Raw genomic sequence first — 25678 nt, 5'->3', positions numbered from 1 at the left:
TGGATGTATATGGAATTAAGCTCACACAAGAGTATCTGTACACACCACAAAAACAACTATGACGCAAAGAAATAAAGACTGCCGTCTCTGCCATTGCGAAATACGACAATGTAGTTGTGCTTGCTCTCATAGATACAAACCGGGTAGCACACACCACTACTGTGCTCTCTTTCAACCGCACAGCAAAGTGGCACAAAGGTGTAAACTACAAACAGTATGTGGAACAGAGATAGCTATATAATAGCAAAAGAATCTTGAGTTGGGCGAAACGCAAAGCAAAGATACTTTTCTTGCGGTGAGTTTGACATACGAAATCAGTCAACAATTTAGCTTTGCCGGCGCGTGTACGTTTTGGGGCTAGTTTGTTGTGAGTGCGAAGAGACGTTCGAAAGCAAAGATAATATTAAAAAATTTTAAAAACAAACAAATAATAAAAGAAAATAAAATTCAGTTAAAAGAAAGTGCAGGTTTTGAGTGTTAAAATAAAAAAAAAAAAAAATTATTATGATATATAATAAAAAAATTATTTAAATTAGTGAAAAATAAACAATTGCTGCTTTTAAGTCCTCAACCATTTTTGTTTTAACATTAAAAAGTTAAATATTTAATATAAAATCACTTGCAAATTTATTTTGTATTTAATTTTTCAAAAATCATAAACGCATTAAAAGGTTTTTATTAAATCTTAAACTCCCTCACATTGCAATGCTTGTGCCGTCGGATATGATAGCGGCACAGTCCAAAATGGTTTATCAGATGAATAAATATTGTGCGGATCGCGTGCAAACGCGTAAAGCACAGATACACAAACAAATACAAGAAGTTTGTCGTATTGTGCAGGATGTGCTAAAAGAAGTGGAAGTCCAAGAACCGCGTTTCATATCCTCGCTTAACGATTACAATGGCCGTTTCGAAGGTCTTGAAGTGATCTCGCCCACTGAATTCGAAATCATAATTTACCTTAATCAGATGGGCGTACTGAATTTCGTTGACGATGGCACATTACCTGGTTGTGCGGTGCTTAAATTAAGTGACGGTCGTAAACGTTCGATGTCGTTGTGGGTGGAATTTATAACCGCTTCGGGTTACCTGTCAGCGCGTAAAATACGTTCGCGTTTTCAGACTTTAGTTGCGCAAGCGTGTGATAAATGTGCCTATCGTGATATCGTTAAAATGATCGCAGACACAACGGAAGTTAAGTTGCGCATACGCGAACGTATTATTGTACAGATCACTCCCGCCTTTAAATGTGCCGGTCTATGGCCGCGTTCTGCATCGCATTGGCCGTTGCCTGGCATACCATGGCCGCATCCAAATATTGTTGCAGAGGTTAAGACTGAAGGTTTTGATATGCTATCGAAGGAGTGTATTGCATTGCAGGGTAAAAACTCAGCAATGGAAGGTGATGCGTGGGTGTTGAGTTTTACAGATGCCGAAAATCGTCTTTTACAAGGTATATATATGTAATCAACAATTTAAGTCTAATAAAAAAAATAATTTTGAAAATGGCAATTGCCGACGGTACTTGATATATTTATAATTTTGCTGAATTAAATACAATTTCATAGGATATATCTTTGAAAATCAGTTAAGAATTTACATTTAAACTAATTACTTCAATAGAATAGATTAATTTAATTTATTAAACGATAAAGGTAATAGTTATAACAATAAATTAATTATTGTAGATATGTATAGCATAACATAAGGTTATAGTTCTTTCAAATAGTAATTCAAGCCACATCAAGGTTACCATTGTTGAGTTCTATTAGTAGTTGACAGACACAAAATAAGATATATGCAACATATGATAAACAAAATTATTCTTTTAATATATATGTATCAATATATCAGATTGGTTAGTAGCTTGTTTTCTATAAGAGAATGAGTTAATTTGATTAAACCAATTTAGACAGAAAGTGTTAGATAGTTTCTTTCATTTCGCAACTCTGGTTAAAAGCGAATTAGTAAATTCCGATTGTTCTGACTGGTCTCCTAAAATTACTTAAACCTTTACCATCTCGATACTAGTTCAATCCAAGGACAAATGGGTCTCGATATTCAACCGATTAGTTCTTTGCATTAAAGAAATGAATCTAATTATTATAGATATATATATAGACATCTGTAAAAGAAACAAGTTAGCTGTTTTTAATTTACATTCGCTACGTCTCCCTTTTCAAGAAGACGAAGATACTAACCGATTTCTGTTTCTTTTAGTTCAAATTAGTTGAAAAAGAAACTCTTAAGACAAACTACTTGTATCTTTAGAGAAAGGTTTTCTAAAAAGAATTTAGCGCGGCTATTGAAAATTGGAATAGATATTTGAGTATATTTTGAAGTACTAGTGTATCACAAAACTTATGTTAACTAATTTAAAAGTATAGATTTAATATTTTTTTAGAAGCAGAAGAATGATTGAATATGATATGACACTAAATAGTCGTACAGCTCTAAATTTTAAATCTTAGACAGATTAAAAATCTTAAATCTTAAATACAGACAGTATAGCTTTTGTTAACAAGTGAATGGGTTTCGAAGAAGAAACGGCAGAAAAGTATATAATTTTTATGAACAACTAGTATGTTATCTTGAACATATCGATATTGGTCACCAATTATACAACCCATATTGCTTTAATTTTGTGAGCTTTTTAAACTTACTCTCATTATTTACTTCTAGTATAAAATAAAATATAGTATTTAATAATTTGTATATATCGTTCTAGGCCCTTAGCTAAGAATGTACTTCGGGACACGCTTTCAGATAATTCCCAAGATTTAAAAATATAATTTTTATCTTGTTAAATTATCATAATGCAATAACAATTAATATGCATATGCATAAATGCAATCATTCGATTCATTATAGGGAGGCCTTCAGTCCCTCAAACCCCTATTCCATTTCTCAACACTACTACGTGTCCATTTTCGCTAAAAACATATTATTTAATATTAATACATCTTCAACTCTATAAACTACAAGATAATTGCAGAGATGCATAGATTAATATTGATTTATTTCGTTTATATTTTCAACAAAATACTTATATTTCCGTTATGCAAATCACATATTACTAAGCAAAACATCAACCACAGTCAACCTTATCATAAATATTTTTAATCGGTCCCTAGTGCTAAGAATTGATAGATGTCATAAGTTTATAACATTATGTTGAAGACGTGCGATCTTGCGAGTAATACCTACCATTTAATAAGAGCGTTCTTTTCTTCTTCTTAAATCGATAAAAACATTATAGAAATGAGCGTTATAGTTGAAATCATTCCAGTTTAAGATAGATCATGACCGTAACGTTTTTTGGATATTTAATAGTTCGAATTTGAGTCATATCTCATTCATAAAGATCGTTACTGCTCTATAAAGAACAAAATGATATAGTTCTTGATGACATTAATTTCAGTTCAAGAAAGACCTGGAACGTTATCTTTTTCTAAAATATATTCGTTTGGGTTTGGAATGTGTTTTGAATATGTTGATTTTCATGAAACGCAACATTACTGATAACAAAAAATCGGAGAAGAAGTATTATATATGTACAAAGAACTGCCAACTCTAAATCTAACATAAATAAATATTATGCTAGCAAAGCTGGACTATTCATATAAATAAAAATAGGGTGTGCTGTCAATGCTATTTTCGTTTGAATATACATATGTATGGATATACAAATGTTGCCTAGAAAAGTGATAGCCTATAGATCTTACAATAAATAAGGTATAGCGAAAAAGTTTCATGCTAAGATTCTATATCGTTAAAGTTTTTTTTAAAATAGATGTATTTAAATCTAATTTAATTGGATTAAATATTTTTATAAGATATTCATGAGTAAAGTTCTTTTTACTGATATTAAAATAACTTTTTATATATTTAAGAACTGGATTTTTAACTTGATCATCCATATAAAGTCCAAACTACACAAAAATTGTGTAAAATAAGAATAAGTTTCTTTAGGTAACATAGCATAAAATATTTTTAATGATAAAGCATTATGCTCTATTAAGTTTTCAAATATACTCAGTTGCAAATGAAGTAAATTATCTATAAAAAAACTAAATACTGTGATTTGGTATATTACACTTTGTAATATTCACAGAACGAGTTACCATCAACAAACTACTTAATGAGTTGTTTATTGACTAGTTTAAAAGTAATACAGAAGTTAATTAGTAAACATGCATTTGACCAGTTTTAATTTTTATATCATTTGCAGTTATTTCAATATATATTTTTTGCATATACTTAAGCACTATCATCATTAAAAATTATGCGACACGAAAAGAAATAATTTTTTCGTAGTGTTTTGTAATCATTTTTATAACTAGTATGACTCAGGACGTCACTGTATACGTATTGTGAGGCATACCTTTGATGTGATATATAGTGATATTTATGGTAAACATACAAGTTACTAGGGGACAAAATTATATTTAACTTATCGCTTATAGAACAAAAACAGAAATTCCAAAAATTATTATATCTCTGATCTCAAGAATTTTAAAGTATTATTTTAAAGTATAAACGAACTTAAAGTATTTATCAATAAATATTTTAAACTAACAAACTATAAATGCAGTTTAATAAAATTTGTATGAACATTATATTGTTTATTTGTGAGAAATTAATAATACTTATTATCAAATTAATAAATCTATTTGGGCTCTTTTTCGTGCATTCTATATTCATAATAGAGCAAAAGAGCTTACTATTCGTAATATAATTGAAACTTTAAGGTTAAAAATAGTAATAATGTTAACAACTCAACTCGACCAAAATGTAAACACTGCAAAAAATAACGGCGTTTGTAAATTAAAATGTGGATTAAAATGGAAAACAATCAATCAGACGTAGTTCTGAAGAACTTTGGCTTGCTTATGATATCCCATGGAGTATACTTCATAATATATTGTAGCGTAAGGTGTACATAATGTAGTCAACTTAAGAACTAATAATTATATGAAATCCTGATTTGAACACTCAATTAAAAATTCATTTCATATAATGATATGTGCGATCAATACGTCTCTACTGGAAGTTTTTGAAGTATTGATTTATAGAAGAATTTCAAATTTTCTGTTACTATAGTCTATACTTCCCTATTTCTCAACTCTATTCTACTCAACTGCTAACTTTCAATAAATTGAAAAACAGCCATTTACAAAGATACCATCGTTGCCAACTCAAAGAAAATTGACACGTTCTAAAACGGCTCCTTTGCAGTCTGCCAGCTTTTTACTATGGTGCCATTTAAACCTCTGAGCGATCGCTTGAGTCGTTAGTATTCATTATTATAATTATTTATTATTTTTTTATTATTTATTTTTGAGCTAGTTTCATAAATGTTAGATGTTAGCAGATAATATTACTAGATAATATCTAGATATATAGTTATCAAAATATATACATATTGCTAAATATTGGCATAAAAGCTTCACTGATTCCCTTGTGTTCAGTATTTCATATTTTCTGAATATATCCAAAGTTTAGATTAAAAAGCACCGATACCCGTAGATACTGTAAAATGCAGGAAAAACTTCCATCCATCTCAGGTACTCGTGCAGGTAATGAAATTAGTATTTTCTTATGGCTTTTATTGAACTAAATAAGGTCTGTCAACTTGATTCAAAAAAAAAAACTGTTAGGTTTGTTTAATAGCCTTAACTTGCCCGGTTTAACTCAAGACACTCTTTTAAGAAATAATATATTAGATATTATAGGTCATACCATTGTTACTACTAATAATAATAATTTTACAAATACATGATTACTGATATCTGAGATATAAATTAAGTGATTTTTGTTTTGAATTGAAATTAAGAAAATTAATTAATTAAGAGAAAATTTAAAAATATATAACATATATCATTCTCGATTACACTTTGGTACTTCACCGGTCTTGTTAAAAAGACAAAACTGAATAATTATTTTACTGTAATTATTATTTAAAACTTATAACAGATAAAATTAAAAAAAAAATTTTTAATTTTAAATATTAACAATTTTCAACGCAGGAAATCACGCAAACTTCTTAGTACTTAAATGAACTAATATTTTTATTTATTCCTGTGTGAATTGTGGAATCCCAATCAGCTTCTAGTATTTTTATTTTTAATTTAGATTATTTAAAAACGGCTATGACTTCAACGTATTAAAACAAAAATAATAACAAAACTTAAATATGCAAAAAAAAAAAAATTAAACAAAAAATTAAATAAAATTTAGTCATAAATTTAAAAGCGACCGATAAACTCATTTAAACCAAAGTGTCGAGAAGTAATCAGTGATTTTTGCCCAAAATTTAACTGATTTATTGGAACGCCTTAATGACGATTGATATAATGACCTATAAATTAAGTGATATCTGAATGAACACTGATACGATTGCGTACACAATCACCGATAATTTCCCAAAATATGCCGTAGCTTAGCATTTCATTGATATTTCAGCGGTTCTAGGCTATATTTAGTACATATTAATTGGTTCACATATTTTCTCATTTCAATTCTATGGAACATATGACCGATCAAATGATACTAATAATCATGTTTGCGAATATTAATTTAATGGGACATATGATCGATCAACTGACATTAATAATTGTGATTTGCGAATGTGAACACATTTTTTTCGACTTTAAAAGTTTGATGTTTTTGCAAATTGATATGAAGTGCTATTAATATGAGTTGAATTAAATTTAATTATATCTAATTTAAAAAATAAAAAGCATTTATTATATGCATAGTCGTATTATTATTCTACTGTTGATTTATTTAATTGCATAAATATATAATGATAATAATTATTTCTATACAATTTAACAACAATTTCACTTAACTTTGCTATAAATCTTAAAGCTAAAGTAAAGTTTCAGTCGAAAGATTATTTGCTGCTACGGGGCTTACTTCAAAGATATTTTTTTTTCAAATATTTTTCTTATGCATAAATAATACGAAACTTGTTTGTCGGTTGTCATTACAGATACCGTCTTCATCAGATATCAATTAAGATATTCCGCGTTTCGATCATAAATTAATATCTGTTCAAGCAGTAAAACCGCTTAAGACATATGTTCAATTTAATAAATAATTTTAATCTAAGCGATTAGATAAAAATAAATACTACACATAACTGCAAACAAATTGTTCGATTGTCTGTCCAAAATTTTCAGTGATTTTAATTTTTTTGGAAAAAATATTATATATACTATATATCACAACAATTTAATATTGGCTGTCAAATTTTTGTTTGTACACTGGTTCCATTTAATGCTAAGAACTCAATATTGACAATAATTTATTTCATAACCAGATTTGTCACACAAAGCAAGTCGATAATTATAAATAAATACTTAATGAAAAGAAAAATAGAATTAATTATTAAGTGAACTATTTAGAATTTAACAAAGTAGTTTAAATAGTCTTAATAATTATTATTTAAAATAGTTGTCGAAGGCACCTAATGGCACAAAGTTTATTTATAGTTCTCCCCCCTTATTTAAAAATTTATTTAAGAGTAATATATGGCATTTAAAAAACTGTATATATAATAAAAAATACTTTAGTTATTAATATAAATATTTGCACATCTCTATTAATATCAATATCAATATTAATATTAAATATAATATAATTTAGATTTAATATAAAACGATTTACAAAAAATTCCATATTAATTCTTTTGTAAGATCTTGAAAGTACAGCCTCTTAAAAGAAAAGATATCCTATTACAACACAATAAAAGCTACACGTTTATCTATTAGTAGATTATCTACTACTAGGTTAACAACAGTATTAAAGAACTGCAAGAATATATATAATAGTTGAATACATTGAATCTCTCAATACTCCTCGAAATATATTCCAGTACTTTTTTATATCATAATATCACACTTACTACTATTAGAATATAGTCTCCTAAGTTAACCCGGATAGATGAAGGGCGCGGATAAAACCACTAAATTATGTTGGTTTATAAATTACCTTTTATGGTAATTATGCAGCTTTTTCTTGTTTAAAGTCCTATCAACACTATCTATAACTACACACCTTTTGTTGTGCTCAGTAAATCAAAACATTGATAGGTTGTAATAAAACGAAAACATATATATATATATTAAAGTAACAAATAGTACACAGACATATTATAAGAGCATTTATAAAAGAATGCACATTAACCATATGAGAATTATAATTAAAATAATAACTAACTAAAATAGGTACGTAAATGATTTATACAAATTGAGAATTAAAATTTCAGAAAAAATTTTTGTAAATATATTTTTATGCACATATGCGTTTAATAAATCCTAGACTTTATTCCATTCAATAAAAATTGAATGAACGTTATAAACTGATTATTAAACAATCACAGGGCACAAACAGATAATTTGCTGGTGTCTATTTACTTTAGTCCAATCTTTGAAAATATAATAGTTAAAAAATCAGTGATAAGACAAACCCACCATTTCTTTTTTTGTTAACTCGAACGAATTGATTGAACTACGGAAGATTGTTAGAGTCTGCCTAGTCCATTTGAGACAACATTCATCTCATTTTTCCAAATACCAACTTTAATTATAATAAAAAGATATAAAGTACAGTTCTATAGGTCAAGAAGTTTAATAACTTTTAAAGTAATTTTGAAAATAAAACGGCATTAATATATATTAGAAGTTTTATAAACATTAACATTATCACTATAACAGGTCCAGCTATTGCATACATTAAATTGTACATGCGAAAACATTTTTTCTTACATTATACATGTACTATGTTTAGGTCTGGAAGAATGGTTACCCGACGAGTTGTGATCATACTATTGAAAAAAAAACCCTAATATCTATTGAGGATTGGTTTCGCTACAAGTCACCGACAAGTTAAGGAGCTAATTAGTCCTTACAATCATGGTATGGTATCCCTTTTCAATAGAATTAAACGAACATTCTTGGTTGGTTATTTGTTGGGCCAATATTATCAACTTACAAAATGGGTTTGTTTTAAAAAACAAAATATTAACTCTGCTTGTTAACGGATTAGATATCTAATTACATTCTCTGTGATTGATCATTTAATTTATGCCAAGAAAAAAATTTTTTTTGCTGAAATTTTCGGTCAATTGTTATTTTCGATTCCCCTTTCCTCTGTTCAATTGAGCTCGATTAGTAGCTGAGAATCAATACGGTGTTTATAATGTATTCTATTCCACTGTGATGTGGAATCATAAATCCAAAATCTGCCGAAATCAAATTTGAAATATTGGAAATAATTTAAGTGCTCAAACTGAATCCTCTCTTTTAACACTTTAAAACACCTTTCAAATCACCAATGAATTTACATGTACTGAAAAAGATATTTAATTTCTTAATGATATTTCCATAACTACATAATCTACATAATTATCTTTAATGCACAGATAATTAACTTTAATTTATTCGTAAGATATGATTTTATATGTCCATTACGTGGTATGGCCATTTATCTCTTACATACGGATAATCAGCTTTAATTTTCAGTATTTCTCCGGAAAAACTATAATTTAAGTTAAATTATTAAACCGTAGTACTTTTCAACAGCACTATTTCTGTATGTAGTCTTGCAGTCTTACAGAGTTACTTCACATATACATATTCTAATGACATTAGTTAGCCATATCTGTCTAACCTCAATCAAGCAAACTTAGAAGCACCTCATTCCAGAGTTACTTCATATATACCTACATATTCTAACAACATTAGTTAACCATATTTTTAGTAGTTATTAAAACGTGATAGTTAATCCATGTCTCTAATCATTTGCAGAATGAATCAGAAAGAATTTACCAACTTACTAGACAGATAGATATCTATCTGAGTTTTTTTTAGTGATTTTAAGGTTTAGAAATAATTTTTCATTAATTCCGTGGACCAAGTTTACGCTTTAAACATACAGACGATAAGTTTATATCAATGCTGAAAACAATATATCACGAAAATAATTTAATATATATTTGTAAACATAACTTATAATATATTATATTATAACATTTTATATTATATTATATATACCATATAATATATTACTGTATTTTACACTACAATCCTATATTCAACAGGATCGTTTTCTGTTCCATTTTCGCGTACTCAGAATCATTGCATTTTTAAAAAATGTTTTAAAAACTTTTAAAAACTATTGAAGTAGATAGAATTCCATGTTTTTAAAATTGTATTGGTCACCTACACCAACTCATTTCTAAAGTTTACGGGACTATTCCGCTTTTGATATGCTGTCGTGTATGCCGAGAGTTTTTTTATGAAGCTATGTAGTTTTCTTACTAAGAAGATTACTAAGAAGAGTGGAGGAATCGTAAACCAGATCATCAAAAAGGGAAGAAATAATTTGTTTCGAAATTGTGCTGTGTTAAAGCATGAAAATCTAGTTACCATATGTATTTAGTTTTTGAAACTTTAGAGAAGGGAAAGTTATTGGCGAGCAGATAGAAAAGAAAAAGAACTTTTAGATGTCACATAAAAGCTTATAGTGTTTTGCAAGATATACTTTGACAGTTATTCCAAAAATTTCTGTTACTTAGTTTGGCACAAAATATATACTTAAGAATATTAATTACTTTTAATTCAAATTCAAACGAACAAACAGCACTATTAAGCATTTAAATATTAATAAACTGAAATTATTTTATATAATTAATTTTCATTCCCCATTCTTCTTTTAATTTTAGGTGCCAGTCGTCGTCGTTGCTTAAGCATATTAAAAACCCTGCGTGATAGACATTTGGACTTACCTGGTAATCCTGTCACATCGTATCATCTAAAAACATTGCTCTTATATGAATGTGAAAAACATCCGCGTGAAATGGAGTGGGAGGAGAATTGCATTGCTGATCGGATAAATGGTATTTTTTTACAGTTAATTTCCTGCCTACAATGCCGACGCTGTCCGCACTATTTTCTACCAAATATGGATTTATTTAAGGGTAAATCACCGGGTGCTCTAGAAAATGCTGCCAAGCAAGTGTGGCGTCTCACACGAATTATGCTAACCAACGTACGCTGCTTAGAAGAATTGTAATTATTAATGTAATTAAGCTGGAAATAAATTACAAAAAAAAGCTATTAAATTTTTATACTTTTACTATGATTTTGCATATTAATTACTATTATTAATAAAAAAAAAAAAATAATTCAGTGTGTGTTGTTGGTAATATAAGCATTTTAATAAAGAAATAACAGAACTTGTGCCGGATCTAAAACGTAGCAAGATCAATAGTTAAAATAATAAATTGTAAGCTAATACAAAAAAATTAACAGATATAATAAATATATGCTTAATAGTTTAAATTCAACAACTAATTGATAATTATTTAAAGTAAAATTAAATAACTTTAAATATTTTCTTAACAAAATGTTTTATTAGGAAATTGTTGATTAATAAAAAGAAGATTAAATTTAATTTTTTTATTTTTTTGAATTACTTATAATTTCAATTAATTTGGTTGCGAAAAATTTTTTTTGTATTATTTTAAATCTCTTTATGTCCAACAAAAACTATAATCGTAACTTAAGATGAGGGATATATTTAAACCTAAAATTTAAAAAAAATTATATAACTGTGAAAGAGATTATATTAATAAGATTAAATATAAATATAAATTAAATTTTATTTGTATTTGTTTAATAGATTTTGTACGCTTGTTTTAAACCAGTGAATAATTTAAGGATAATATTTAAGTTTAAGTTTTTAAATTTAAAAATAAAATTACTTCAAAAAATTAATTTTAGGAAATTAACAATTTAAGTTAAATCGCCATGCAACGAATAATTTTTAAATTCAAAACAAAAAAATAATATCCACTGATTGAATTAAAATTATTATTAATTAAAATACATATATTTAATATTGAATAAAATATCTTTTAAATGTAAAATAAATTTAGGTGCTTACAAATGTATACGTCACATAAAATTGTTATCTGTATTTAAGCAAAAATTATTTTTTTGGCTTAATTATTTTTATTAATTTTGCGAATTTAGTTAAATTAATTTAGCACAAAATATGAAAAAATTGTTTATTTATTTTATTAGTAGTTTTAAATAAATTATAATTGATATAAAACAAAAAACAAATAATCAAAATAAAATAAATTATATGAATGAATTAAATGCAAATTATCTATATACCATACATTTATCGTTTTACATTTTTTTGACGATTATTTATGTTTTTGCAATTGTCACAAATGACAATTCTGCTGCCAACACGTTTGGCATTTCAATTGCCTACAAAAGTAATTTTGCGGACATTTAACAATGATAATAAAATTTAAAACTGATTAGTTAATTTATAAATACATGCCCGCGGCTTTTTTGGAAAGTACAAAGATATTTCTAGTCATTTATAAGACTTGCACGTTCTTCCATAAAAAAAAAGAAACAGAAAAGTCGTGCGTTTAAAAGTCCAATAAATACTCGTAGTGTTCAAAATAATAATAAGACCAAGAATACTAACTATTCAACCAGCAAATAATTTGCAATTTTAAAAATTATTATATATAAATTAAAAATAAACAAATTAAGTTGTCATAAAGGTAATGACAGCAAAAGAAATGCAAAGTGCTTGCTTATGAGATAAAATATTCCGAGTTCTTATATAAGTAAATGCCCCACTATGCCCCACCAGGGGAAACGGATACTAAGAATAAGAAGAAATTTTTAAAAAATCTTTCACACAATACAACACATGCATCCTAAGTGATGCATACTATCGCTTAAAAAATTAAGACTCTGATCTGGTATCGCAATGGACCTTAATAGTCTTAACGTGGCATTTTTAGTCTGCCAGCATAACCTAACCTTTATACAATATATAAAAGAGCTTGTGAAACAAATGAGTCCTAGAGCAAATTTAATACTTAGTAATTACTATATGCAATCACTGCGATAACATAAGAACCCACTCAAAATATGATGGCACCGTCACCAGATTATTTATCTGCCTCCAAAATTATTAGTACTAGCACAGAAGTAGTAATAAAAATGTTATTAAGCACCTAGAAGTAAGTTCTTAAATTCCAATAATCTACAAGCTTTAATTGCATTGAATGTTTTATAAAAATATAAATCAAACTGTAGCCAAGATAATCTATTGTAAATGATAATCACACTATGAATGAAATATTAATTTATTATTAGAAAGATAAAAACAAAAAATATCTGAAATATTAATTAAAAACGTGTCCTAATTGCGAGCATACAATTCTACACTAGTGATTAACCTAATCCTTTATACGTTTTTCAAAGTCTGATTCAAGTATGACTTTCAAGACCTTTACTAAAATTTCTTTTAAGGACTGACTCGAGCTTTTTTGGTCAAAAATCTTTTTAAAAATAGATGTATACAATAACCTAATGTTGAGCATTTTTGAGTTAATGCATCTAGGCGTTTTTACTCTTTAATACCTAGGGGGTTACTGCAGAGTCCCACCCATCTCACTGACTAATTTGTGTATTCCTCATAAGCATCGTAATTATTTTATGACTGATCTAAGATCTGCATACCGTCTCGTGCGGTTAGTGATTACTTTGAGATTAGATATATTAGTGCTAAGTAGGGCAGCCTGTCGGTTTTCGCATACAATACCGCACCCATATATATATACCACTTTTAATAAATATTTTAATAACAATGCTTTAGTACTACTAAATAGTTTTTCTATTCACTGTTTGTTTTATTTTCTAGTGAAAATTCTAGTGCACGATACCACGGTTATAAACAAGACCTTGATTTTTGACTCACTTGAATATAGTTTTTTGAGAATCGTAGCAACATTTCTAAAGTTGCTGTCAGTAATGTTGTGTTTCAGGTCTTCACCAATCGGCTCCTAATGTTTTTTGTACAAAATTAAATCCTTTCAGTACTAATGCTACAGACTTTTCTAGTACTTTACTGACATGTTCACTTCGTGATCCAATCCTCGAAGTCTCATTTGTCGATATTTTCTGTTTTGACGTCCAATTGAACAAAATCAACGGTTTTTGTTTTTGTTTTTTTAAATTGCATTGTAGCATCTAATCTATTTTTGAACTATATGATTCATCGTAAGTCTTCTGCAAGATTTTTAATGATCTGGCATACGAGATTTTGTGTGACACACAAGATTTAAGGCAAACAATTCATGTAACCAATTTTGCATCGTAAATATCGCAACACACTCGTAAATATAATCGTAAGAACAGCTGGCAGGAAGACTTAGTATGATACGTAAATCTCACAATGTAATCTAGTACAGTACTACCAACTAACAATACTATTGGTAGTATCTTTTATACGTATTTTTCAAAAAATATGTTACAGATACTTTACAGATTCTTATAATATATATTTAGAAACTAATAGAGCGGAACTGGTGCCTGATTGTAATACAAGTGTTCTAAAAAGCTTAACAGAATTATCTAAAAAAATATTGAACCAATGTCAGCAGCTGATATATAAATGTCCGTTAGCTATACCAAGAGAGCTACTTAATAGACATGAAACTGAAAAATAATAGATCAATGGCACTTCCAATTAAAAACAAGAGGCCATAATTACAGATAATGGTTCTTTTTTAACTACTATCTTACGATCAGTTAGTAATTTTCATTGCAAATTTTTATCTCTCGTTTGTAGTTATATTAGAAATGTATTAAATTATGTAAATCAATATAAATAAATAAAATAAATATAAATAAAAAAATATATAGCCCGTGCGACTAATGGGCTATATTAGCATGACTTTCTCAGCATCTCAGCGTTCTTAAATTAGTTTCTATATATAAGAAAGAACAAAACATGCAACAAATAATGCCTCTACGAACAGAATAGTATTGAAATTTAACAATTGAAAACAAAATTATAATTAATTAATTAATTCAATTATTCTACAGCTGGTTTATGATTTCGTTCTAATATAAACACAGCAAGTAACATTGTTAATAAAAACTTTCATAGTAATAGGAACAAAACTCCAGAAAAATATGCGATCAAAAAAGAAAAAAAAAAAGTCAAGTACGGCTTTGGATCAATTGGTTAAGGTGCGCTGATTCTGAGCTTCATATTTAGCAGGACCCGAGTTCGATTCCTGGTACTTGCAGTCTCAAAAAATAATTAGTTACGAATAATTAAATACAAGAATTATTTCCAAGACCACTGATGTATTTGGCAATACTCGAAAAAGCTGTATGGTTAGCCAAAAATTCAATTAATTCAAATAATATAAAAAATAAAAATTCTTGTTGTTGTATTTCACTACTGTTCAAAAAAACCTCTTTATAAAATATATATAAATAAATATATATTGATTAAAATTTGGCTCACTCCTCTTACATACTCGTATAAGTTCTAAGCTTTCTTTTCAAAAATATTCAAATCCTGTATTTGCTTAAAAATCCATAAAAATCAATTATCAGACCATTTGAGAGAAGACCACCTTTAAAAATACTTAATCATTTGATAAACATTTTTAGTACATAGTAAAATACTAAAAATGTGTGGATTTGTCTATAATAAAAACAAATATTTTTAAATTTTATATAAAATATTTGGGATTTAATGACTTTTGTGTAGCAGTAAAATTTCAATTTAAATTTTAAAAATCGACTATATAATTTTGACTATAACTTTTATATAAATTTTCTGGGGATCCACAACGCAGTAAGTGTGGGACTACAAAGGAGAATTATTGGGTTTTTATGACTTTTTAACTATTTAACGCACGCCGGTGTAAAAAATAAATTTAGCAAGTTCATATAAAATATATAAAAATTATAAAAAAAAGTTATTTTTTTTTGAATATCATCACATTTGGAATCACCTGCTGTGATCGCTTTGATTTAAGGCGCTACAATAATCAACTGACATGTAGATTTTATAGCATTTATATAGCTTTTTAAAATCGTAGCACAAACAATATACAATATCTAATTTAGTTCGTATCTAAAGAGTGGATTTTTATGTGAGTCGATGGTAGCGTATGCCATGAGTTTACGATTTCCATACACACTTCACATATTTACACTGTATAAAATCTTTAGTATATTTACATTCATTTAATAGTAAAATTATGTTGATTGACAGAACTTTAGGCATTAATTAAATTTTATTATTGTATTTCGGGGTCAAAATAAGAAGAATTCTGTAGAAACCTATGCGACAAGTAGTGAAAGTGGTCATTATTGCCTCATACTAATTGAAAATTATCAATGAATGTTTGGTTTCTAATATAGGAATATTGAGATAAAGATAGAAATGTGTTTACAAGTAATTAAAATTTTAATTTAATTTGAAAATGTGAGCATATTACCTTATTATCATTTTTAATGTAATATTATAGTTTTTATTTTCTATTCATTCTTGTAATATTTAGTTAATATATTTTTATTTAAAATAATGTCATATAATTATTAAAGCATATGAATTATATATTTGTTCTAAATAATTTTTCTAGACATATTTTTCCTTTGACTAACCTTCCCGATTGCCTTGTACTACACATTTCTAGAAAGTTTCAAAATAATCAATTGAAATTACTGCTATATTAAGCTGATAAAATATATAACCATGAATAAGAATTTAATAGTAACTTTAATAAAAATAATAATAATTCAATAATAAAAATTTAAAGTTGCGTTTTATAAGATACATATCGTTATAATTTAGTAACTAAAGATATATGTAAGTTCGAACAATAATATTCTTATGTTTATAACGAAAAAAATGTATTTAGAAATTATAAATGGGAATAATACCTTTTAAATTAAAAAGGTTAAATTTAAAAAGATTAACGGACCTATTCTGTGCACTTGACAGATTTGTCAAATTCTTTAATAAAATTTTTGATTTTTATAAGGCAGAAAGCTTTTTGGTATTCTGGACACATCTTGACAAATTTCGAAGCTCAAGTACCTTATGCTTCTCACCACACTATGGTGTAAAGTGTTTTCTATAGAAAACTGTTCGTAATTGTTCGTAAAAAATGCTTGTAAAGAGCACATATTTTAAGTTGCCAAAAGCATTTTTCTTGCATTCAAATAACAATAAAAAATATGCTTGTAAAGAGCGTATATTTTAGTTAAGAATATTTGTCATGCATGCAAAAAATAAAAATGCTTAAAAAGAGCATATTTTAATAGTTGTCAACAGCATTTATAGTATTGACAACTAACAAGGAAAACAGCTTTTTATTTATGTCACAGAATACCAAAACCTTTACAGCAGTCAATTTTGACAAGTGTCAATGTTTGACAAGTTTATAAAGTGCACAGAATAGGTCCGTAAATATATTTACATAAAGCATTTTAATCAAAACCTTAGCCGTAAAGCAATTAAAAAACTAACTTATAATAGTGTTTAATTATGTAGGTTAGGTTATGTTATACCGGCGATCCCCGGCCCGTAGGCGCATTGTGCTACCGTGTTATTAAAAACCCATTGGTTAAAACCATCTAGAACCTTTGATAAAGCTTATGATGCAATTTAAAGGGAAGTCTCGAAGTACACCAAGATCCTCAAAAAAGTAGGCCCCTAAAATGTTAAGGCGGCGCCGTGCATGTACCGGACATAAAAAAAGTAGGTGGAAGGCACTTTCATCATCCTGACAACAACTGCGGCAAAAATGATTAAAAGAGTTTAGTTATGTAAATACATATAATTTTCAGTTATGTTCTGTCATTATAGTTATTGGTAAAATGTCTCTCAATATAAAATAAATCTTTTTTGAAGTTATAGCTAACGTAATAATACAAAACTTGATTAATCATGACTGCATCTTTTAAATAGCGTAATTTAAATTAGTCTGTAGTCAAGAACCTGCCATAGATACCGATTAATAACGTAATGAGTTATTGTCACAACCCTAGGAGTGAAGCACTCTTAATCTGTATACTACGAGATGTTTAAAAATGATTAGTTAATAAAATTTAACAAATATGGATACATTGCTTGTAGCTTGTCCACTAAGATATCACTTGTTAGAAAATAAACACAAAAAATTTCCAAATATTTAATTATATATCTATTTTATAGTCTATATAATGTACCTATGCATTTACATAATTCATTATACTTTATGTTACCTGAGATGTATAAAGCATATTAAAATAATCATACATTTTATAATTGTTGAACTTTGTGGTCTTTACGAAAAACAAAAATATCGTAGTGTTCTTGGTCAAAATACAAATTATCAAGGCAAGGAAAAATCATATACGGCTGCAGTACTGGGAAGACTTCCCAGGACGCAAACAAAGCAAAGCACTGACAACACCGTACTCCTACAAAGACATCCTAAAATTCTCAAAATTAATTTAAAGCTGTTAACGGGTTTCATTATAAGTCATAATGGTCTGAAATATCACCTTCATAAACTACAATTATCTGCTAATTCGGAATGCAGATTATATTTTGAAGATAAGGAAACTACCATGCATATTCTTTGTGACTGTCCAGCTTTAATAATACACACAAGAAACTTGTTTCATATGAAATTTTTGTCACCAGAACAGATTAAGAACTCTTCTCAAGATTTAGTTCTGGACTTTATTCACAAAGCTTTAAGATGCTTTGTGAATAAAGTCCAATAGGATACAATACAATAGGACTCTTCTGACCGCAGTACCGGCTGTTGGGCGATTTTACGTCTAAACTTTTAATATTAATAATTGGTCAAAATAAGGTTGGGAACTATATAAATTAAAAATTATTATATTATAATGTTCTATTTCTTCTGGTTTTTTGATATATGTCAGACATGAGCAGTAAACTACGATGTTATATTGTTTATTTTGGATCACTAATTATAAGTGATCCATGCTACCCAGGAAGTTAAACATGACTTGAGTGTCTTATTATTGGCATTCTGAAAAAGTAAAGGTAAGTACTTCTACTGATGATCTTGAAGCGAACGTAAACAGTTACCCCTAGGGACACATCTAGAGAATCACCAAGAAAACCATTTGCTGTCTTATTCTCTTCAATGCTTCTGTCTTCTGGAATAAAAGTGATGTGAGCTAGCTAGTTTAGCTCATTTGCTTTCTTATTCTCTTCAATGTTTCTGTCTTCTGGAATAAAAGTGATGTGAGCTAGCTAGTTTAGCTCATTTGCTTTTTTATTCTCTTCAATGTTTCTGTCTTCTGGAATAAAAGTGATGTGAGCTAGCTAGTTTAGCTCATCAATTGTCTCTCTATATTCTTTTACTAACTTTGATTAAGTGATAAAAGATTCGAGCGCTTTGTTTATCGCCTGGCTGTCAACAAAAATGACACTATATCTGTTATTGATGTGAATTTAATAAACCGACTTGCTTTCTTAAACGCTAAACGGTCTTATTTTGATTCTAGTCTTATTATAAAAATTAAAGACTATAGCTAAATCAGCAATATAAAATAAAGGTTTAGTTAACCGATGTTATAGTCTGATTGCATTTGATGGAACCAACTTTATATGCAACAAAATAATTTTTAATTGATTATTTATTTTTTATTTTTTATATAATATTTGCGAATATTTGCTTACTTAATGACTTTTACTTTTCAAATACTTTGTCTGTCTTCCAGTCAAATATCAAAAAAGTATATTTATTTTATAACACGGATACTCTAAATATTAATTTAAAACTTATTATGCCAATTGCCAGACTTGGCCAACTTGTAAGGTGCATTCAACCTACTTGACAACGGCGCGGCGCTTACCAAATGGCATAATAAACATTAAAAGCCAAAAAGAAAACGTTGACTGCAACGGTAACGAAGTATAAAACTGCACGATCAATTTGAGCCATAAACACGTAAAATGTGTGTGGCCTCCTCGAAACGGCAACAAGGTGTAATTAGGGGCTTTTATGCTGTCATCGCCAACATACTTGATTATAGGCTTTTGTCAAGAAAGTAAATATTAATTTAATTTCCCTAAAGCAGCACTTAGTATATCAAAATGAAAAATATCACAACTACAACAACAACAACAACAACAACAGCAGAGGCCGAGGCCGAGGCAAAGATACTATGCACTTTGAGGAAAGCTAAAAAAAAATGCATGCAAACTATGAAGAATGAAGAAGTGCTGCACTAGCGCAGAAGAAAAACTTTGCTGCTAAGTACGCCCGTAGGCCTAGTGATTAGTTCAGAACGGACCGAGTAGACCTATGATGATGCATAATGATGTTAAGAGAGCATTTTTGCTGATAAATTTTACGTAACTGACGTAATTATGGGTTACAGCAACAACACCGTACCTTCAACTAAATAATAACAACAACAACAATAACAACAACAACATCACAGGAACCATTACAACGTTTTGTTGATATTTGCCATGGCATAAATTGTGGCGTGTTTATGTTGCATATCACGGCAATGCCGAGTAATTGAGGTGAAAACGTTAAGTATCTTTACATGCACGTAATTGGTGTTAAACATAAAATGTTTGATTAAAATTGGAAATAAAAAATATGAAAATATGTGAGAGCCAAACACGATGTATTGGAAAAATTTCTATTTAATTGGAAAATTTGTGTTATTGTTTTAATTCTAAGAAATCATACGAAATTCTAGCGAGTTACTCTAAGCCCTCAAACATGTGTTACAACCACACCTTAATGGTCGAATACTAAGAATATAAAGAAGTTTTTTTTGTTTTTTTTGTAAATAAAAAGTTTATATATAATTCACAATTAATAAGAAAAATACCAAACTCAATTCATAACAGCCAAAAAAGAGACAATTTTCAGACTTGACTTCTTAAAACAATGGTCTGAGCAGTTAGCCAGTGCATGCGTAAACTTTACTTTATCCCACCAAAAAGAAAAAAGTATATTTATTGAAAAAACTTTAGTAACCTTAAATCAATCATGTCTTGTTTACCTGTTCCACAGCACAAAATAGTGGAGCAGGGCTCGTACAAGTTTATAAAGGTTTCAGGGCAAAAAGCGTATGTGACTTATATGAGAGAAAAAAACCAAAAAACCAAAAAACCTAAAAATTGTCAACATAAAAGGCATTCTAAAGAGGACCGCTGACATTGCTGTAAGCTTGTTTTAACGTGGACTGTTGGACTTAAACCTTTTTTCACTCGTTTTTCTTGAGAAATGAAAATTTTTAATATTTCATGAGCTGCATTTAGTAGAACTACGATTTGCTCCCGGTTTTTTTTTGTTTTTTTCATACTGGCAACAAAATCAATTGATATTGTCCACGATTCTCAACTGTTGGGACGTGTTGAGTTTACGCTTTGTTTTTCTTCAACTTGCATTCTGATTGAGATCTATTTTTGTGTACGTGTTAAAAATTTTAAGACATTTTTTTAATAAAAAAAAAATTTTTATATAAAATATTTAATGCTTTTATTGCTTTGATTAAAATATCAAACCAAATGCTACTATTGTACGTGCATTCATTGTCAATTATGTTGAAAAAAGAGCAAAACATTCCGTGAGGTCCGCTCAGTCAAGACACTTTAATTTGCTGTTCATAATTACTTTGTTCCAATAACAACTAAAAAATTGCCAACTTAACTCAATCGAAGGCATGAGCAATAATGATTGCGCATACGCAATGCTGCACAGCACGGATCCTTATAAGGCAGCGCTAAGACTCTGTGTAGCAAATGCAGTCAAGAGCATAGAAAATAGCTTCATTATGCATTGTGTGGCAGTTAAGGTTGTACAACAACTGTTTTGAATGCACTTACAATCAATTGAGTTTGTGGCAAAGTATCTGCAAAATTTCTGCACATAATTAATATTCCGATCAGCAAAAGCTGAAACACATGTTTGCAATACTTACGAAGCTACTGTATTGCATGAGTTCCATCGAACAGAGTAGTCTTGGTCCTAGGTAAGTGCTAAAGGAAAAACAAATAAACTAACTACGAAACGGAAATAAAGGCGAACTAAGGTTAAAATATTCCAGCTGTAATACAATATTTGCTAATTGATATATACAATACACTATTTTTATTTGTTTATTATACACTACAAGCGCTTTCACTTGTTTTGAGCGCAGCAGAGTTCTATTTGTGATTAGTTACGTGAAAAAGAAATCTACCTGCACTTTACTGCAGCACTATTTTTGGCGGCGAGTTTTCAGTAGTATCGAGCTATCGTGATACGAAGATGTATCTAGTACCACCACAGGTTAATAGATAGCGGTTAATTAATAGACTCAAGCAGTTGCAATAGATCACCACTGGCTGAGGCATACCTTTCTTTAAGAGGTAGAGAACAGCGCTTGTCGCAACAAGAGTGTGCGTGGATGCCATAAAGTTTAATAGACCTATATTAGGTTGTGCTTGCATATCGCGAATGCTACCATATCTTTAGAGTACATAGAATCTCTAATTAAATAATGAAAGTTTCTCATGGTTATAAATTTAAAATAAATTGAATAAAATTAAATTAAATAAGTAACTTCTTAAATGCATTTTATTTATCGCATTTTTTATTAAAATAAGATCGTTCAGATTCTTTTATCGATTCGTTAAAGTCTGTCGTAGCCAAAAATTGTTGCAGTTAGAAGAGAATAGTTGGGGAGGAGTAAAACATTAATATCGGAAAGCCCTAAGAACTTCCAACATTTCAAGCATTTGATCTGAGCTTCAGCGATCCAAAAATACTCGGAAGTGTCTTCAGAACGTTGTCAATATATATTTATGACAAGTCATGGTGAGTTTTATTACTGAATTTGTTAATTGGCGTCAAATTTTATGAAAATAGTAATGTTCAAAGTGTAGTATCTTACCCCCTCTTTGACGAGACTTATTTTCCTCGGAACATTACTTCGAGGAGGTTTTCTTTCATGTTGACATTTCAAGCCATGCCCTTGTGATTTTCGATCTACATCCAGACCTCCACTTTTTCATCACATATTCGTGGTGTCTGTACAATTTATTAGGCTAGTATCTTAGAGATAAGATTTTGCATGTTGTATTATGCATCACATATTTTCATCACATATTCTTGGTGTCTGTACAATTTATTAGGCTAGTATCTTAGAGATAAGATTTTGCATGTTATATTATTATAAAATACAAGAAGTTCAGCTTATGCGATATATTTTCCTTTCCAATATATTTACATTTACGGCGCTATTCATAGTATAAAGTGCCTAAGCATTATTTTATTGATATTTCTTTTAGTAAAAATTATTGCGAATATTTTTAATAAACATTTTAATAGCGTGTAGCAGTTACTCATTTATAATAATATACAGTTATCATAAAAAAGTATATATAAATTATTTTAAATTGAATAAACAATTTTCTGCAATATTTATTCATCTGAAAGCAATAAATTATTTCAATATAAAAATTTTTTTTTATTTGAGAAAAAAAATTATAACGAAACAATTAAAAAGATTTTAAAATTCAGTTCAGAAATGAAGGGTTATTGCACTTAGTTTTTTGCACTTGTCCCTCCGTTCCTTAGTAAATATCGTCTTGCATTGGGTATGTGCCAATGGTAGCTGCAATTCGTTTCAGAACTGCATCCTGAAATATAATTTATAATACGAAGAAGTAAACGTGTACGTGCGTCTTTTACTAAAGACTCATAACAAAAACAAAAACTTAAAATCAGTAGGAAACCAAAATATTTTGTTTGGAGGCACAACAATTTTTCAATATTTATTAATAATCCTATTAGCAACAAATGACAGTTACCCTGTACCGAAGTGATAAAATGACAGGTGCTGTTTGTATATATTTTTTCTTTTTACTCAAAGATTGTCTCTTGAAAAGATTTCAACTGCCTGATTATTTAGTAAAATTAAAGATTTTATTTAATTGTATAATTAAATAAAATATATATATATACATTTATGTATAATAAAAATTAATTTTAATTTATTTTTAAATTCTAATTTTGTATTTATTTATTTATTTTGACTAACTATTTAACATGTTTTATGTTCAAACAATATCAAATATTTAAAAAATTAATATGAGCGATTAACGAAAATTGATAAGAATTCGAATAAATGCAAATAAATATAAATTTCAAAAAAATATGTTTATAAAGAATAAAATATTTTCAATATCATTTGAATCGTCTTGAAAATGGTGCATAAATTTAAATTTCAAACTGACAACAGTTGGAGATACAGATGGACAGACAGGCAAAGAGACAGGCGGATATCTAGAGGTACGTATGCGATCGCATAACAATAAAGACGAACAGAACAAATGAATTTGAAGGAAATATAATGCGCTGATCGCACATAAATTATATTCAAATTTTCGAGATCGAAAAGATATAAAATTATTTCTGATGTTCAGTGTTGTTTTTTTTTTCTTTATTTTGTGATAATTTCAGTTTTTTTCTTTTGCTTTGTTTTAAACCTGAGCAGTTAACCACCCGTACTATGAAAACTGAGACAATATAAAAAGTGCCGAAATTAAGAACTTACTTCATACATATATATTGTATATACAAACATACATACATCTATATGAATGGCAAGAGTTTATATATAAATGACATTATTGTCAAACTGGCAAACTGACAGTGAGTAATGAATGGGCTTAATGAAAATATATGTTAACAGTTTACCACAAAGTCCCTTGAAAAAAATATTTATGTTAATTATATGACATGTATTCATGTACATATAAATATAAATTAATAAAAAAAAAATATATTTTTTTATATATATATAGAATTAAAATTTGCAAACTCACTTCTAATGAAATACTAATAAGAATTTTATTTTAGCTAATAAATTGCTAAATACAATATCGTATGGAATACTATTTACTATTTAACATTAATATAAGATATTATATACCCAAATTAATTATTTAAAAGACAATAAACAAAGATGATTGCAGTCTAGCTCAGGAAACTTCACCTCACTAGTAATACTAGATTTTAATAATCCCCACCTATGCTTACCATGGAACACAATTTAAACAGGCTTTGTACACCAAGAACCAGAACGAATGGAACAATGATAATATAAGAACAAAAAAATGATCCATAATATATATCCGCGACAAGTACTAGATCGTCGCCTATTTGTTTTCTTGCAAATCTACCTGCACACAACAATACCTGTTGAGATATCTTGTAAAACACATCACAGCACAAATATTTATACATACATATATAATTAATTGTTTATTATTTTTCAATTGAGTATTTCAATACAATAAAAAAAATAGCCAATCTAGTCATTTGCTCATAGAGTATATAATTACATAAACACATTATCGTAACTAAATAATAATGCTTAAGTGTCTCTGAAGAAAATTTTGCGATTGGCAAAATACGGAATAACAGATATAGAGTTTGAAACCGGTCCGTAACCAGAAACTTACTTCGAAAAGAGTTGCAGATAATTTTAGTAATTTAAAAAAATGATACCTTAATCATTTCGATACGCTTTATGAATCAGTGTGCATTATTCCAAGAAAAGATTCAAAATCTGCGTGGTCCCTTTTATAACTGACCTAACAGCTTTTATACTTTAAAATTAAAGACATAACTATGTTGGTTTCCTACAATTTGAATAAGAGAGCGGCGTTTTCTCAAACGGACACTATACGTGTAGAAGATGTTTGGATCTTCAATCTTAAGGTGGTTCTTCAGGGCTGACAAATAGACGATATCTCATGCATTGTATCATAATAGGCTACTATA

The 25678-nt window shown here is 28.4% G+C and overlaps 2 protein-coding genes across 2 annotated transcripts in view; one reads left to right on the top strand and one right to left on the bottom strand.

The window, feature by feature from the left end:
* The window catches only part of LOC119670772 (glutamate receptor-interacting protein 1), a 391907-nt gene that overhangs the window by 100768 nt on the left and 265461 nt on the right, over positions 1-25678 (bottom strand). The gene's annotated exons all lie outside the window — the stretch shown is intronic.
* On the top strand, positions 323-11177 carry LOC119670779 (protein mab-21). The gene is made up of 2 exons (XM_038081183.1): positions 323-1453; positions 10733-11177. The coding sequence occupies exons 1-2, from the start codon at positions 706-708 to the stop codon at positions 11080-11082; spliced, it is 1098 nt and encodes a 365-aa protein (XP_037937111.1). The 5' UTR covers positions 323-705; the 3' UTR covers positions 11083-11177.

Source organism: Teleopsis dalmanni, chromosome 1, assembly GCF_002237135.1.
Source record: "Teleopsis dalmanni isolate 2A chromosome 1, ASM223713v2, whole genome shotgun sequence".
Classification (NCBI taxonomy): domain Eukaryota; kingdom Metazoa; phylum Arthropoda; class Insecta; order Diptera; family Diopsidae; genus Teleopsis; species Teleopsis dalmanni.
The sequence above is the reverse complement of the archived record's forward strand: the minus strand, read 5'-3'. Positions and strand labels throughout refer to the sequence as shown.